Source organism: Nuphar pumila, chromosome 15 (assembly GCF_984573655.1).
Source record: "Nuphar pumila chromosome 15, dmNupPumi1.hap1.1, whole genome shotgun sequence".
Taxonomy (NCBI): Eukaryota; Viridiplantae; Streptophyta; class Magnoliopsida; order Nymphaeales; family Nymphaeaceae; genus Nuphar; species Nuphar pumila.
Genome location: NC_143263.1, coordinates 35,341,051 through 35,358,955, shown reverse-complemented (window position 1 = coordinate 35,358,955; position 17,905 = coordinate 35,341,051). Strand labels below are relative to the sequence as shown.

Here is a 17,905-nt window from a genome sequence, read left to right as displayed (position 1 = left end):
TTCATAAGCGCACCAAGCACATCGAGATGGACTACCATTATGTTCGTGATGAATTCCTGAGAAGAACTATTGAGTTGTCTTTTGTCACTTTAGAATTTTAATTCGCGTACTTCACTAAGCCTCTTGCTACTCCATGTTTCTTTTTTTCTTCTCAACAAAACCGTAAGTTTGAGAGGGGTGTTAAGATTATATATATATATATATATATATATTTTTCTAGTTATATAGGTATATGCCCTAGCTGACCCCAATTGTTTTGGGATGAAGGCGTAGTTGTTGTTGTTGTTGTTGTTGTTGTATAGGTATATGCCCTATGGGGGCATTTTTGTCATTTCACTCATGTAATAAAATTTGTTTTATTAAAACAATTAATTTATATTTCTTCTTTTTTTATTTTTTATTTTCCTAAATTTGTAATTTAGAGGACCCTTAGGGGCTCTATGGTCAAAATGACCATAGAGTCGTTTGGGGCTCCCAACGGTCAGAAATATGATAGTTGGGAGCTCCCAACGATTCCATTGGGAGCTCCCAATGGTCCTCTTTTTCCCCTTTTGTGTATAAAATATGGAGGTTGTTACTGCCTTTGTATTTCATGCTTATATGAAGCACTTGGTCAATAAAGAGCTTACATTTTTTAGTTATTGTGTATTTTTTATGTGCCTTGTTGATCTTTGTATTGTCCCATAGAGGACTTGTGCATGTGCACTTGTATGATTGTAATCTTGTAAAGCCTTCAAGTGGCTAGTGTTTTCGTGCTTCCGCATATTTCCTTACTCTCCTTAGCAGTGCAATCATCCGGAATACTTACCAAAACCTCTTGTAGCAATGTAGATGTGATATATGCCACCAACACCTTATTGTATTTCATCTAGAAAATGTATTTTGGATTCTGAACCTATAAAGATTTAAGATCAACTCTTTTTTCATCCTTTTCTTTCCTTAATATGAATTTCGGCGGAGTTCGAATTGATCCATCCAAGTGACCAGAAAGGTCTTGGCTCCGAATAAAAGGAATAATCTTTCTTTTCCAAGTAAGAAAATTTGAGGTATTTAATTTTTCTGAAAATTGAGAAAGCTTTCTGAAAGAATCAAATAGGAAGGAGAAGAATGCATAGCAAGTTGAGAAGGAATGAAAATAATTAAAAAAGAAAAAGAAAAGAAATGCTACAATAACAAAATTTGTCTGCGTTTTTTTTGTAAATCAGGGGATAACTCGCGAAAATATCAGATGATTGCAGCAATAAGACACAAGTGATCAATAATCATAAATAAATGTTTATTTTAAGAAATGTGATATTAAGGAATTAATTATTGCAATAAATATATAGAGTTGTTTCAAAGGATATCAGATTCAATACAGATTTGATTGAAAAATCTGCTAGATGAAATCTGGTTTGAGAAAACAGTCGAGAAAAGGAACCCCAATATTCTAAATAAGAAAAGGAAATAAAACCCAAAATCAATCTAGGTTTTTTTTTTCCTTTTTGATTGAAAATAACACATTTTTTTTGCTCAGTTTCAGACAAAACAATCAACCAACAACAAAATGAAAGGAGAGAAGCAAGAAAAACAAGAGGAAGAAAGAAAGCAACGAGCTTCCAGATCTGATGTGCGTAAAGAAACAAGAAAACTTCAATCATGAACCAAAGTGTTCTCTCGAGGAATCCACTTACAACACTCATAAAGAGAACCACAAAGTGTTCTAAAATAACACACTCACAAACCTATGAAAGGGAATAAAATATAATCTATTCAACAAAGAAAATGTGCCAAAAAGGCTTACAAATCAAAAGGGAGAACACCCCTATTTATAGGGGAGGATAGGGAAGTGAGAGGTTAAAAAGGAGATGGAGCTAAGCTCCCAACAACTAGAAATTCTAGCCGTTGGGAGCAGTCAAACCCAATTTGGCTTTCCCTAACATATATTTATAAATAAATATATATGTATTATATATTGTATATATATATACTATTTAACACTCTTCCTTAAGCTTACAGTACGATAACCAAAGGTTTGCCTAAAAGGAAGTGAAACCTAGAAGCAGAGAGAGGTTTGGTAAAAAAGTCCGCCAACTGGTACATAAGGTAGATCGATTATTGTTTGAAGATATTCCTCTCGAACATAATGGCAGTCAATTTCAATATACTTCGTTCTTTTGTGAATGATGTTGTTGGCATGTAGATAGCGCTCATGTTGTCACACATTTTTAAAGCTCCTAGAATCTTGATTCCCATATCATCCAACAGCCTTCTCAGCCACACTATCTCCATTATGGTAGTATCCATAGCTCGGTACTCAGCTTCGGTTGAGGAAAAAGACCTTTTGTTGCTTTTTGCACCTCCACGAGATCAACGATTCACCTAAGAAAACACAAAAACCTGTGGGTAAGTGTCTTGTTTGAATCACCTCCTCAGTCTTCATTTGTATATGTAAGTAAATCTAATGCAGAAGAGGAAGACATAAACCAGTCTCTAAAAAGAGAATTTTTAATATATCTAATAATACACAATACAGTTCACTACCCATCTACAACCTATGGGTTTCTTTCTTAGTGAAATTTTTTGAATAGACCAAGTTTGAGTCTTTTCTAAAGCTTCAAGTCCTACCCTCATAGCTTCAACCCATTCAGGGTGTTCTTTAGCCTGAGCATAAGATGGGGGTTCTACATGAGTGAATTAGGGCCATGCATGTTTGATATTTTGAAAAAAAAGAATCATAGGATACAAATTTGGATGGGGGTTTTGATATTCTAGATGATTTTCTAATTTGCAATTCATCTTTACTAAGGTTAGAAAACTTTTCAAGTGCACTTACGGGGTTTTGATTTCCCCTTCTAGAATATTGTATACAAGTTTGATCATTGTGGGACAATCCATAAGTGAGTCAAAGTCGCTAGATTCAATAACATTCTCCAAATTATATTCACAATCACAGTTATCACTATCTTGTTTGGAAACAAAGTCAAACAAAAAATAATACTTGTTTACTTCGATTCATCTTTATCAAAGAAATTTTCTTTTTCCAAGAGGGTAACATTTTGCGAGATGTATAATTTCTCATTTTTAGAGTCATAACACCTATATCCTTTTTGGTCGTCAGCATAACCAAAGAATGCACAGGGAATAGCTCTAGGAGAAAACTTGTTATTCTTATTGGTAAAAATAAAGCATTTGCAACCAAAAGTTCGTAATATTGAATAATCAAGGAGAGTTTAAAGAGTTTTTCAATCGGTGAGATATTGTATAGAGAAGAATATGGCATTTTGTTTATAAGATAAACAATAGTCTCGACAACTTCTGCTAAAAAAACCTAAGGCATATAACTACCAATAAGTAAAGTCTTTGAAGTTTCAATAATGTGCTTATGTTTTCTCTCAGCCAGGCAATTTTGTTGTGGTGTGTGTGGATAAGATTTTTGATGCGTGATACCATGTGAGTCGAAATAATTTTTAAATTCTTTTGACAAAAATTCTTCCCCTTGAATTAGTTTGAAATATAGAGATATCATTTTCAAATCTATTTTTGATTATATTATGAAAACTTTGAAAATGAGAAAAAACTTTATATTTATGCTTAAGGAAGTAAATCCAAGTATATCTAGTAAAGTCATCCACAAAAATAACATAATATGCATATCCACCTTTAGACATAACTGGTACTGGAACCCAAGCATTCGAATGAACCAACTCAAATGGTCTAGAGGAAATAAAAATTTTATCTTTAAATAACAATATTTTCATTTTTCCAAGAACACAGTCTTCACAAGTGAAATCATCAATAGTACAAAACTTTTCCAAACTTGAAAAAATTGGATTTTAGATACACTGGGATGTCTTAATCTTATATGCCACAATTTCAAATCTATTTTTTGAACATTACAACAAAAAACATCTTTCGGTATTTCCAAAAAATCCATATATTAAAGGCCTCTTTCTCTATAGCCTTGCCTTATCAACTTTCTTAACAGACAATCCTTCACCAAAGATTCATTTGAAGAGGAGATATTACAACCATAATCGGATATTTGAGATATGGATAAGAGATTCAAATTTAATTTAAGACTCTATCTAAGTTTTGGAAAGAGAATTTTTTTAGAGTTTGAAAGATCATTTTCAAAACTTCATATTCTTTTGATTTCAAGAGGCGTACCATCAGCCGTAAAAGCTTTTGACACACTTGAGTTGCTATAACATTAAGATAAAATATCTTTATTTGGAGTCATGTGAAAAGATGACCAAAATCAAGAAGCTAAGAAATCTTACTTGGGTCCGAATAAGATGATACCGCGGCTCCGGCTGAGGAATATGACCCTCTCAAAAGAGGTTGATTGACTTCAACTAATGGAGCTAGAGACATGCTTCCAATAGATGATTCTTGAGATATGGGAAATTTCTTGTCATTTGGCTATTGAGGAGAGTCAACCAAAGCAACCTTCTTTTCAAGTGTCCCTTTTAGGGGCTTAGTATGTTCCGATTCATGACAAAAATAACAAATGATTTTCTTTCTTTCATAGCCATTTCTCGGTCTTCTATATTGAGGTGGCTTATATACACGAACATTAGGGCTTAGTATGTCCCGGTTCATGACAAAAATAACAAATGATTTTCTTTCTTTCATAGTCATTTCTCGGTCTTCTATATTGAAGTGGCTTATATAGACGAATATGGTTTTCTGGTCTAGAAATGGCTAAGATCGAGTCATCTTCACTTTTGCTTACAAGTTTTTTCAATCTATTCTCTTCTATAGTCAACTTTTCTATAGTGTCTTTAATAGATGATACTTTTCCTCTATGGTGAAAAATAGACTTGGTAGATTCGAATTTCGACCTTAGACCGTTAATGAATTGATAAAAGTGTTCCACATCTATTTGTCATCTATTTGTCTTTGGCAGAGTTCTATGTCTTTAGGACAATGTCACTTTGGCTCGAAAAGAGTCAATTCTTCTCAAGGTTCGGATAAGTCATTATAATATTCTCTAATAGTTTTATCCCCTTGGACCATAGTTCGAACTTTATCTTGCACATTACGTATATGTGCAATATCTTTAAGATAATACATTATCTTAAGATAATCCCAAGCCTTATTAGCATGTTCAATTTTGGCAAGACTTGAACATTTTTTACATCTACACTACTAATAAACTAAGACATGCTTGGCATGTGTCATCCTCTACTCTTTTCAAAAGTGATTATAGCTTTAGTTTTTTAATTTTTGGTTAGAGGAACCTCTTCTTCACCCTCTACCTTAGTGAGAACTAGCTTGGGTTCCGGATCAGATCCATCAACTATTCTCCACAATCCCTTTCCCCAAATAAGGTGCTTCATAATAGAAACCCATGTTACATAATTGAAATCAGTGATATTATCATTGTAAGAGAGAGAAAGAAAAGAGAATGAGAGAAGAGAGGAGATGAAAAAATGCGAGCACTCCTCTACGATCACACGAACCAACAAGCCACACTTGCAAAATTCCGCGAACACTTGATTCACCAAGATCTTTCTTTCTTCCTTGAGCACGAAAAGCGAGACAACAAGTAACCCTCAAGAGTCAAGAATAACCTTGCTCTCTTACCATGTAAAGAAGTAAGAAGACTTCAATCATGAACCAAAGTGTTCTCTCAAGGAATCCACTTACCACACTCACAAAGAGAACTACAAAGTGTTCTAAAAGAACACACTCATAAACCTATGAAAGGGAATAAAATATAATTTATTCAACAAAGAAAATGTGTCAAAAAGGCTTACAAATCAAAGGGGATAACACCCCTATTTATAGGGGAGGATAGAGAAGTGAGGCTAAAAAGGAGAGGGAGCAATCAAACTAGGTTTGACTATGCCCAACAACTAGAATTTCTGGCCGATGAGAGTAGTCAAACCCAATTTGACTCTCCCTAACATATATATTTATAATTAAATATATATGTATTATATATTATATATATAAATATATGTATATACACAAGTATATATATGTAATGAAATGGATTGAATCCAATACACATGCAAGAACACACTTTCAATCAAGTTGAACACTTGATTGAATCATCAAACCACCCACACAAGAGTCTAACAAATTTGATATTGCATAGATACACTCTCTAAAGAGATAATGAAATACAAGGCCCAATGGGCCTATTTATAATACAATGAGGGGCCAAAGGGGGGCAACCCCATGTGACTGTTGGGGCAGCTCCAACACTCAAATGGAGTTGTCCCAATCAAACTGAAAAAGTAAAAAAAAAGGTACAAAAGGAAAATGACAAAAAAACAATATCAGCCCTTAATGGGCTGACGCTATTAATGAAAAGACCGAAATACACATTAGGGGTATTTCAGTTTATATATATATCTTAACACCCCCCCCCTCAAACTCATGGTAGAACAACCGAGAGTTTGCCCAGTAGAAAGTGAAATCGAGGTGACAGAAGCGCTTTAGTGAAGAAGTCCGCTAGTTGGTAATTTGAGGGAACATAGGACAATGTGATGGTATTCTTCAAAAATTCTTCCCGAACATAGTTGCGGTCAATTTCAATATGTTTTGTCCTCTCATGGAATGTATGATTGCTTGCAATGCAGACTGCACTTTTGTTGTCACAACATAGTATGGAGGGTTCAACAATGTGAAGTCCCAAGTCTTTAGTAGTTGCCGCAACCACACTAATTCTGATGTGGTCGTTGCCATGACACAATACTCAGCTTCAGTGGAGGAAAGCGACACCTTCTGCTGTTTTTTGCATCGCCATGAAATTAGAGAATCACCTACAAACATACATAAACTAGTGGTTGAGCGTCTGTCATTTATATTCCCTCCCTAGTCCGAATCAGAGTATGCAATGACATCTAATGAGGAGGCGGATGATAAAAACAAGCCATGATTAATGGATTTCTTAATATATCTAACAATTCTCATTACAACACTCATATGCACTGTAGTGGGATCATACTGAACTTGACTAACAGAATGTATAGTATTAGATATATCAGGACGATTAATAGAGAGATAAGACAAAGCTTCAATCATTTTTTGTAGGGAGTTGGATCTTGCAAAGGCTCGCCATCATCTTTCTTCATTTTGACATTTATCACTTTCGGAGTATCAACACGTTTTTCATCCGAGTCCTGATCGTTCAATGATCTCTGCTGCGTATTTAGTCTGTGACAAAAAATAACCATGAGGTGAGTAAGCAACTTCTATTCCAAGAAAATATCATAAAAAGCCAAGATCTGTCATATCAAAGTTGGCTTTAAGCACATCTTTGATATGATTAACTCCCTGCTTATCATCTCCTGTGATTATCATATCATCTACGTAAAGTAATAAGATCACCATTCATGCATTGAAAGATTTAACAAACAACGCAGTGTCAGTAAAACAAGATTTAAAATGAAGTTGTGTCATCACATTACTGAACCTATCATACCAAGATTTGAGAGCTTGTTTAAGCCATACAAGGCTTTGCACAACCGAAGAGTTTTTCCATGCGCTAAATTCAAGCATAGTGGAGGATTCATGTAAACTTCCTCGTCCAGCTTACCATTCAAAAATACATTCTTTATATTGATTTGAAATATAAGTCAATTTTTAATCGAAGCTATAGCAATGAGAGTTTCAACAATTGTCATTCGAGTAACTGGAGCAAACGTCTTTAAGATATTTTGAACATCGCATATGTGTGCAATATCTTTAAGACTATACATGTCTTTAAGATATTTTCACACATCACTAGCAAAATCAAATTTCGTCAAGCTAGAACATTTGTGGATGTCCACACTATTGATGAGTCATCCAATTATTTTGGAGTGGCCCATCCTCCACTCTTTCATTTTTTTTCATAGTCGGAAACGACTTTACCTATTTCCTCTCCTTGAAGAGCAACCTTCTTCCCATCCTCAATTTTTGTAAGAATGGGCTTAAGCTCTTTTTCGGTACCGTCCACCAAACCCCATAGTCCCTTTTCCCATATTTTGTGTTTTATTATGGATGTCCACATTACACAAAAAGAGAAAGAAAAGGTAATACAAAACTTGCTTGAGGGATGGCATGCTTTCCGATGCAACAATCCTTGATTTGTTGTATCCGCCAAGCTTACGATCCTTCTCTTGATATTGTCACGATCTTTCTCCACAAAAAATGCTTGTGGACCACCAAAGCTCTTATACCATGTAATGAAATGGATTGAATCCAATACACACGCAAGAACACACTTTCAATCAAGTTGAACACTTGATTGAATCATCAAATCATCCACAAAGGGTCTAACAAATTTGATATTGCATAGATACACTCTCTAAAGAGATAATGAAATACAAGGCCCAATGGGCCTATTTATAATACAACGAGGGGCCAAAGGGGGGCAGCCCCATGTGACTGTTGGGGCAGCTCCAACAGTCAAATGGAGTTGTCCCAATCAAACTGAAAAAGTAAAAAACAAAAAAAAAGGCACAAAAGGAAAATGACAGAAAAAACAATATTAGCCCATAATGGGCTGACACCTATTAATGAAAAGACCGAAATACCCATTAGGGGTATCTCGGTTTACATAGTTATATATATATATATATATATATATATATATTAGCAATATACACATATATAATACCATAGTGTAGACACCAAAAATTCATGATGCTTAATTACTAATATCTTTTAAAGACAAGTGTTTGCAGGTACCTGACAAGAATTGGACACCCCTCACACTCAGACGAGAAAACGAATCGTCATTCATTACTAGACAATTTACTGAACTGCTGTCCACTACGAGACGACAAAATGGATCGTTGTCCATTACTAGACGACAGAATGGAATGCCGTCCGTTATGGGACGACAAAGCAGAATGTTGTCTGTTATTGGACGACACAAACTTTTCGCCGTATGTTGCATCAAATGTTATCCCTATCTCATCCCATCCCAACTCACTGCACGTTTTTCAGGGTGGGAGAACTCTTCTTGGACGAGTTTTGAGATGAGAAGATTCTCCTAGATAGGCCTTATCCTCATCCAAGAGAGACCTAAATCCATCTGGGATCGGGTTTGGACCTAGAAAATCTTGTGATCCATATATGTGCAAAACTCTGAGTTATAAATAGGGACTCACCCTTATAACCTGATCATCTGAAAATTAGACACCCAAGTCCTGGCCCTGCAAGAACACGCCTATTCAAGTCTTGCTGATACACTATATCGATGCCATTGAAGAACACTCATACCTACGTAAAAGTGCTAGCAGACAAAAGGGAGTTTTACCGATAAAACAAACCCTCGAGTCTAAAAAAGGTATTTTTCAGATCCTTAATTTATTTATTCTGATTTTATTTATTCTTTTGATTAGGCGCTTATACACGCTTAATTCTTATTTGCCTATCGAAATCTGCGACAGTGCGATTCTAACTCCGAAAATCGAGAAACTTGTTTTGACTTTACCTTTCCTTCATGCAAAGGATATTCAGAGCTTGCAAACGGCGTTCCCACATCTTTCAAAAAGATTTTGCGAATCTGGGTAAGTCCCATCTTTCCTAACCTCAAAATTTTTATCAACACATGCATACCTATGTCACATGGGTGCAGGTGCGGTGCAATTTTAAAAATTTTGGACACGGGGACTCGGCTATATATATATATATTTTAAAAAATATATATATAATAATATATCATGTGTGCATATATGTGGATATTGTCCTCTAAAGTTTGGCACCAACATGAGTGTTTTTATAAACTTTGCAAATTGTACTTTTGCCCTTGCAGAAAGGGGGGTCTGGGGGCTCCCCCGGTGCGGGTCCTGAAATTTTTTTGGGGGCTTATGTTTGAGACTCATGCTATATATATATATATATATTAAAAAATATATAAAAAGATCATTTTTTTTTTGTTTTTTACCCTAAAAATGGACATTTTTGGACTCAGTCAATGTTGACCAAGTCCAAAACAAGGACGGACTCGGACTCGGCCTCAACTCATTGACCGAGTCCGACTCAGCATTGACCGAGTCCGGGCCTTGTTTGTGTCCGCACCCGTGTCGGGGCGTGTCGACTCGGGCGCGGCGCCTCCCTAGCCGAGTCCGTGTGACATAGATGCGTACATAAGTGTGTATATATATATATATATATAATTTAACAATGTGATTAGATCTGTCAAGGTAACAAAGATTTTTCAGATATGAAGAAAACAAAAACACAGATCTGGTATGATCAGATCTGACATGAGATTTTTCAGATCTGATTATATCAGATCTGTCGTGATTTGATAAAACAGAAACCCAGATCTGGTATGATCAGATTTGACGTGAGATTAGAGAGAACAGAATTTGAGAAACAAAAAAACCCTGATTTGATATAACCAGATCTGGCTTGAGATGAAGGAAGAAAGCAAGAAGAATAAAGAATAGAGAAAGGAAAGAAAAGCCAACCTTCAGGCCGATCCCGATAAGCACAGTTTGATTCCAACCTGCCCTGATACCATATAAGATCTGCATCGGAAATCACTTTGTAGAGAAGAAGAAAGAAAGGAGGAAGAAAGAGGCTGCAACAAATGATTCTCCACACACCTCATTAGGGTTGTGGGTTACTTTAAAACATTATGTATTTTACATAACAAAAATACCTCTAATTAATATACAAGAGACAATACAGCTAAGAGGGGTGATACGGTCAATCTGAACGTGATACATTACAATAAATCTAGAACGTTAGACAGACTTTGGATCTGGATCCAGATCCAATAGATCACGTCTCAATACTTTGCATGTAAATAGCACATTCTTTTATCTTTGTCCTGTTTCACTTTATATTATTTGATATGCCATATCCCTCTTGTAATTCTTCTATACTTTCAGTCGTTTGTTGTTTAAGTAGCAAGCTATGTCTTATCTGTTTATCTGCTTTTTGACTTCTTCCAGACTTATAATACTTAGTTTTGTGCTTGAGATATTTTTCTTTGTAAGCTAAAAATTGTATGTATCTTTTGTACAATCTTCATTTTCTTCATGTGTATGATGTGCGGGAGACATGCCAACAAAGCCCTGAAACCTTATCAGATTAATGGTATACATGTGATGTTGCATTAGAAGTTAGAAAATTTTGTACTAAACATTCTCTTTCTCTCTCTCTCTCTCTCTCACACACACACACACACACTGTGGATGTCTGTACATGTCATTTGGAATTGTTCACTTTAAGGGACAAATTATTGGCTATGGTGCACGGATACGCCATTTAGCGACATTTGGGCCCCTGAATCATATCCTCTTATATACTAGCCATATTGAAAACTTCATAAAAATGGTGCAATTGTATCTATGTGACATAGATTATTGGCATAATTTTTTGCTTTAAGGGACAAATTGTTGGCATAATTTTTTGCTTTCAGGACATAAATTATTAGCTTATGCGTAGAAGAAGATGTTTTCCAAAGTGGTGTCAGTTGTCTTCTTGTTTGTGATATTTGCACACCTATGGCAACTCCACATGATCAGCATCAAACCTACTTACACATTTCACTTTAATTGTACTCCTTTTCTCTTACACAATTTATTTTTCATGTATGAATTTCAAAATTTCTTACTATTTATTTCTTTCTGCAGTTGGTCCCAGCTCTTGGAAACTCTGCCTCTTCCTAATGTAAGTAACAAATCTTTATACGTGTGCATGTGTATTGGTAGCGTGGATGATGTATTCTGACATGATTGCTGATATTTGATATATCTACGCAATATGAATGATGTTATGTTGAACCTTTGTTGCTTTGCAATGTTGAAGATCAAGTGGATCTGCCCAACGGCACCTACTAGACCAGTAGCCATTTTTGGTGGATTCCCATGCACTGCATGTAAGGTTCTTTATTATTATAAGTTTTTTGTGATTGTTTATTATGTTCTTTGAATGTTCTATTCTAAGCTCCTGAATCACCTGTGTTTTTCTAAAATATTTGTTGCTAACAGGGTTTGATGTTGGAGATCTTTCTGAGGAAGGTCCTGCTGATGTAGAAGGCTTAGATGCTTCAGCTGCACATGTTGCAAACTTGCTGTCGACTGAACCTGCTGACAGTATGCCATTTAGAAATTGAATGACCCAATATATTTTTAGTACCTAGTTTTTTGAAACTTCTGAATGCTTCTCAAGAGTTCATGATACATAGTAACTTCACACTTGGTTTATATTTTTTTATCAACAAGGATTTGTTCCATGAATTTTCTTGGAGATACAGAATATCTTGATGAGAAAATTGGCTTGCCGATAGGCAAACGATTCATCGCCTTAGTGCATTAATCATTATTTCAAGTTTTATGCTTTTTTATTGTTTTAGAACAAATATCGCTTTACAATTTTAATATTGATGTTCGTCTTTTTCCAAGTCAAACTTGGGGTTGGAGGCTTCAGTATGGGTGCTGCTACTTCATTATACTCTGCAACTTGCTGCGTTCATGGAAAATATGGAAATGGAAACCCTTACCCTGTCAATATCAGTGCTGCAGTTGGTCTAAGTGGCTGGCTTCCATGTGCAAAGTCTGTCATTTCTATTTCTTATATCTCAGTTTATTATGTTGATATGTTCTTATATTTTTCCGCTTATTTAGCAACTATTATCTATCAAATGTTAATCTGGTTGTGTATCTTTTATGTGCAGCTGATCTTGATTTGTTCAATGCTGTTGTTTTGCAGGGGCTTAGGAGACAAAATTGGAGAGTCCGAAGAGGCCACAAGACGTGCAGCCTCCCTGCCTCTTCTACTCTTGCATGGGAAAGGTACTTATTTCTGTGTGTCTTTATTGGTTTTGTATTGTTTTTGTTATACCGAGAAATATGCCTCTAATTAGTTTTACTTTCATTCATCTTATTGAAAAAGGTGAATAGTGTTTCGGGTCTGGATCCTGTACCAGACCCGAATTCCATTGTCTGTTTTTATTGTATGTTTTTATTTGTATCCGGGTTCGGATAATACACCAGACCCGACTCGAACCACTATGTACACTTAAGTGTATTTATATTAACATTAGGTCATGATTTCTAATGAGGAGAAATCATGAGCCGCAGCCCCCTTCTCGTAACTTTTTCTCGTCTCTCTCTCTTTCTCTCTCTTTCTCTCTCTCTCTCTCTCGTGTTCTCAATGCAGGAAGCAGGAAAGAAGGTGGAATTCTAAGATGGTATCAGAGCAGAGATCTGCCTAAGGGCCGGAAAGGGTTCTCGTGAGGTGCGACTCGGCTCCTTCTTTCAGCAAGCCACCTTCATCTCCTTCAGTCGAACCCATCAACAACTCCTCCTCTCCATCTTCAGCCGAGCCCATCAACAACCTCTTCAGCGAGTCCTCTCCATCTTCTTCAGCTGAACCCATCAACAGCCAATCTGAAGCCTTCATCTCTTCTAAACAGGTTCTGATATTCAATCGAAATTTTAATTTTAACCCCCTTATCTACTCTTCTTCTTTTCTCCTTTTCTTCCCTCATTCTTCTTCACTTTTCTGAATTATACTGTGCACCCACACCTCAAGTGGGTCTGTCTCTCTCTTGGATCTGAGGCTCACGTGAATTCTGTTCACGCTAATCCAAACCGCAACTAGAGTGGCTGTGTTTCACGTAAATCGCTGAAATCGACTCACGTGAAACACCAGACCAATCACGATTCCTGTTTCTTTCATTGATATTGCCTGTTTGATCCTCTTGGGTCCACCCTTCTTCTCGTACTTGCACATTCAAATATATGTTTACTGTTCTGATTCTTATTTCTGCAAAGATATTTAACGTGTGAAGGTGTTTTTCACACATCGTTAAATAGCAGTTCTCACAAGTTGAACCTGCGTTCCTGTATCGTCTGACTGATTCTGTCCATTTACGACCTTCTGTTCCCCCCCTCCCCCCCAAAAAAAAGGTTATATTTTTTTTGGATACTTCAGTTGTTTCTAATTATCAATGGATCCTTATCACTCTCAATCAAACCTTTCTTAAGTTTTCTCAACCAGCTTGTTTCTGAAAAGTTAAACACCTCAAATTTCTTGATTTGGAAGAGACAAATTATTCCTTTCATAAGGAGTCAAGGCCTCTTAGGTCACCTGTGTTAAAATGTAAAACTGTACACATATGTATATATAATAATATTATATTATTATATATATATAAATACATTTTTCATTTCTTTCTTTTCTGTAATTTTTTTCCTTTATTTTTATTTTTTGTCTTTATGTCATCTAGTTCAGTTTGAACTAGAATGACTGTTGCTAGTCAAGTCCTGTCCAGACTTGACTAGCAATAGAGCTGTTGGACTGACACAGTCCAACAACTCTTAATAGAGCTGTTGGACTGAATAGAGTTGTTGGAATGTGTCCAATAGCTCTATTGAGTCCTCTTTCAGCTGTGTATATAAAGGGGTGCAACCCCTCTTGTATTTTATTCCAATGCTTCTTAAGCAATTGGTTTTTCATATCAATAAAGAATACATTTTTATTTTTATTTTCTTTCCAGTTATACCCCTTTTTAAGGCTTATGCTTTAGTGTCATTCTTGACACTTGCCCTTGTTAATCTAAGCTCGTGTTTCGAAGATCCCCATTTCATTTCATGGTATCAGAGCCGCGAAAGTACTAAATCTTGAGGAAAAGCTGCATCGGTTTCCGTGCCCGTTTGCAAAAGTGTTCGCCACTTGAAGAGAAGTGTTTTATCACTTCATTGGAGAAGATTTCACATCTTGTTGTATTGTTTTTTTTCTTTCTTTTTCATTTTCCTTCTTGTTTCTCTTCTATCCCTATTCTTTCTCTCCTTGTAATCGATGGATGACAATGATAAAGTCACCATCATGCCTATGAAACTAAGCGATACGAACTATGTAACATGGGCTTCAATCATGAAGCACCATATATGGGGAAAAGGCTTATGGGGGATTGTGGATGATTCCGATTCGGAACCTAAGCTATCTCTTACTAAAAAGGAGGGAGATAAAGAGATCCCTCTATCGGAAGAAGAGAAAATCAAGGCTATTGCCTCATACGAGAAGAAATGGAAAGAATGGAGAATATCTCATGCGAAGATAATGTCATGGCTTATCAATAGCGTTGACATTAAAAAATGCTCAAGTCTTGCCAAATTTGATCATGCCGATAAGGCATGGGAATACCTTAAGATTATGTATTCCCTTAAAGATATTGCACATGTGTGCAACCTCCAAGAAAAAGTTCGAATGATGACACAAGGAGACAAAACTATTCGTGAATATTACAATGGGTTGTCCGAACTTTGGGAAGAACTTTCCCTTTTAGAACCAAAGTGGCATGCCGAAGACATCGAGCTTCGTCAGAAACAACTCGATGCTGAACATTTTTACCAGTTTATCACTGGATTAAGGCCAGAATTTGAAACCACTAAATCGACCCTACTTCACCGGGGAAAAATTCCTTCTATTGTTGAAACTATTGAAGAGTTAACAATGGAAGAAAATCGTCTCCGGAAAGGTTATTTAAAAATTGAAGATGATTCCGTTTTAGCCGTGTCTAGACCAGGGAATCATGTTCGATCATATAGGCCTCCTCACTTTAACTGACAAAATGGTGACTATGATAAGAAGAAAGTTTTTTGTCATCACTGTCATGAACCGGGACACTACAGGCCACAATGTCCCAAACTTAAGGAGCTGAGAGAAAAAAAAGCTGCAATTGATGGATCGGAGCCTAAAGATCAGGATGCACCAGTTTCCCTGGCCCAACTAATGGAGATTCTTCAGCCTCTCATCAAAGGTGCCTCTTCTTCATCTGAAGCTTCAACCGGCGCAACAACCTCATTTTTTTCTGATCTAGGTAAAATTTCTTGGTTTCTTGACTCTGGTGCATCTTTTCATATGACCCCAAATAATCAAAGTCTATCCAAATGTGTTAAAAATAAAACAAGTGTGTCAAAGGTCTTTACTGCTGATGGGACTTTTCTTGAAATAGAAGAAATAAGAAATTTTGAAAAAATTTATAAAACAAAATTTTTTTTATTCCAGAAATTAGACATGTTCCCAAATTAAATTTAAATCTTTTATCTGTATCTCAAATTTTTTATTATGGGTGTAATATTTCTTTTTCTTCTCATGGTTGTTGGGTACAGGATCGCCAGTCAGGCAAGCTGATTGGGGAAGGCCATAGAGAAGGAGGACTCTATTACATTGATTTTTTGGAAATGCCGAAGAAAGCTTTTTGTTATAATATTCAAAAAATAGAGTTGGAACTGTGGCATAAGAGACTTGGTCACCCACATATAGCCAAAATCCAACATTTTCCAAATCTAGGGAAATTTTGTAACTCTGAATCATTTGATTGTAAAGATTGTATTCTCGGCAAAATGAAAAGATTACCATTTCAGAACAGAACCTTTTTCTCTTCAAGACCACTTGAATTAATACACTCGGATGTTTGGGGTCCTGCACCAGTAATTTCTAAAGGAGGATTTGTTTACTATGTTATTTTTGTCGATGATTTCTCCCGACATACGTGGATGTACTTTCTCAAACATAAGTCTGAAGTATTTTCATACTTTCAAACTTTTCATAATATGGTTAAAAACAAGCTTCAAAATGATATTACTATTTTTCGCACAGATTCAGGGGGAGAGTTTTTATCCACAGATTTTCAAAATTATCTTAAATTGCATGGCATCACACATCAAAGATCTTGTCCTTATACACCTCAACAAAATGGACTGGCAGAACGAAAACATCGCCATATTATAGAAACCACTAGGACTTTATTAATAGCAAATCAAGTCCCGAAAGACTTTTGGGCAGAAGTTGCCTTAACTGCCACCTATCTCATTAATTGGATGTCATCTTCTTCGTTACAAAATATCACTCCCATTGAAAAACTTATGAACATTTCTCCAGACTACTCTAGACTAAGAATATTTGGGTGCAAATGTTTCATATTTACTGACAAAAATGATAAACTTTCCCCTCGTGCGATTCCCTGTGCCTTTTTAGGATATGCTAAAAACTAGAAAGGTTATAGATGTTTTGACTTTAAAAATAATAAACTATGTGTCTAGAAATATTTTCTTTCTTGAAAAGGAGAGCTTCTTTGATTTTAGAAAATTAAAAGACGTCACTGAGTACTCCTTTTTGCTAGATCTAACATCAACATTTGATGAATATGACCTTGACTGTAACTTTGATGATGATCAAAGAATTATTGATCTTAATGTTGAAAATGAAGAAGTTCATAGAGATATTAGTATTCAATATTCCAGGCGACAAGAGTCTAATCCTCCATGTGCACTTGAGAAATATTTTAACATTCCAACTAGACAATCATTCTGAATCTCGAGTCCTCCAGGAAAGTTTGTATCATACGAGTCTTTCTCACCCACATATAGGGCAGTTATTGCATTAATTCACTCATATGAAGAACCATCCACATATTTTCAAGCAAAAGATGATATCAAATGGATATAAGCCATGAAAGTTGAATTAGATGCACTTGAAAAGGCTTCTACATGGAATATTCAAGATCTTCCTCCAGGGAAGAAAACTATAGGATGTCGATGGGTTTATAAAATTAAAACCAAGAGTGATGGTACTCTTGAAAGATATAAAGCCCGTTTAGTAGCCAAAGGTTATGCCCAAGAATATGGGATTGATTATGAAGAAACCTTTGCTCTGGTGGCTCGTATGACTACTGTTCGAACCTTAATTGCCTTAGCTTCTATTAAAAAATGGTCTATTTTTCAAATGGATGTCAAAAATGCTTTTTTAAATGAAAAGCTAGTTGAAGAAGTATATATAGAACCTCCTCCTGGTCTAAGTATTCCTAAGGGTAAAGTCCTTCGCTTAGAAAAAGCTCTTTATGGACTTAAACAAGCACCAAAAGCTTGGTATGATAGGTTTAGTCGTGTTATGATTGATATTGGTTTTCAATTCTGTTTAACGGACACTGCTTTGTTTATTAAGAATTCTGATG

The 17,905-nt window shown here is 35.8% G+C and overlaps 1 protein-coding gene across 2 annotated transcripts in view; it reads left to right on the top strand.

Moving 5' to 3' along the window:
* LOC149815115 (uncharacterized) overlaps positions 1 to 17,905 on the top strand; it is a 65,005-nt gene that overhangs the window by 13,075 nt on the left and 34,025 nt on the right. For both annotated transcript variants that reach the window (XM_089989170.1, XM_089989172.1), the window contains exons 4-8: positions 11,577 to 11,613; positions 11,752 to 11,821; positions 11,934 to 12,038; positions 12,348 to 12,498; positions 12,655 to 12,737. In XM_089989170.1, coding sequence (XP_089845296.1) covers positions 11,577 to 11,613; positions 11,752 to 11,821; positions 11,934 to 12,038; positions 12,348 to 12,498; positions 12,655 to 12,737 — 446 coding nt within the window. The remainder of the gene's footprint in view (positions 1 to 11,576; positions 11,614 to 11,751; positions 11,822 to 11,933; positions 12,039 to 12,347; positions 12,499 to 12,654; positions 12,738 to 17,905) is intronic.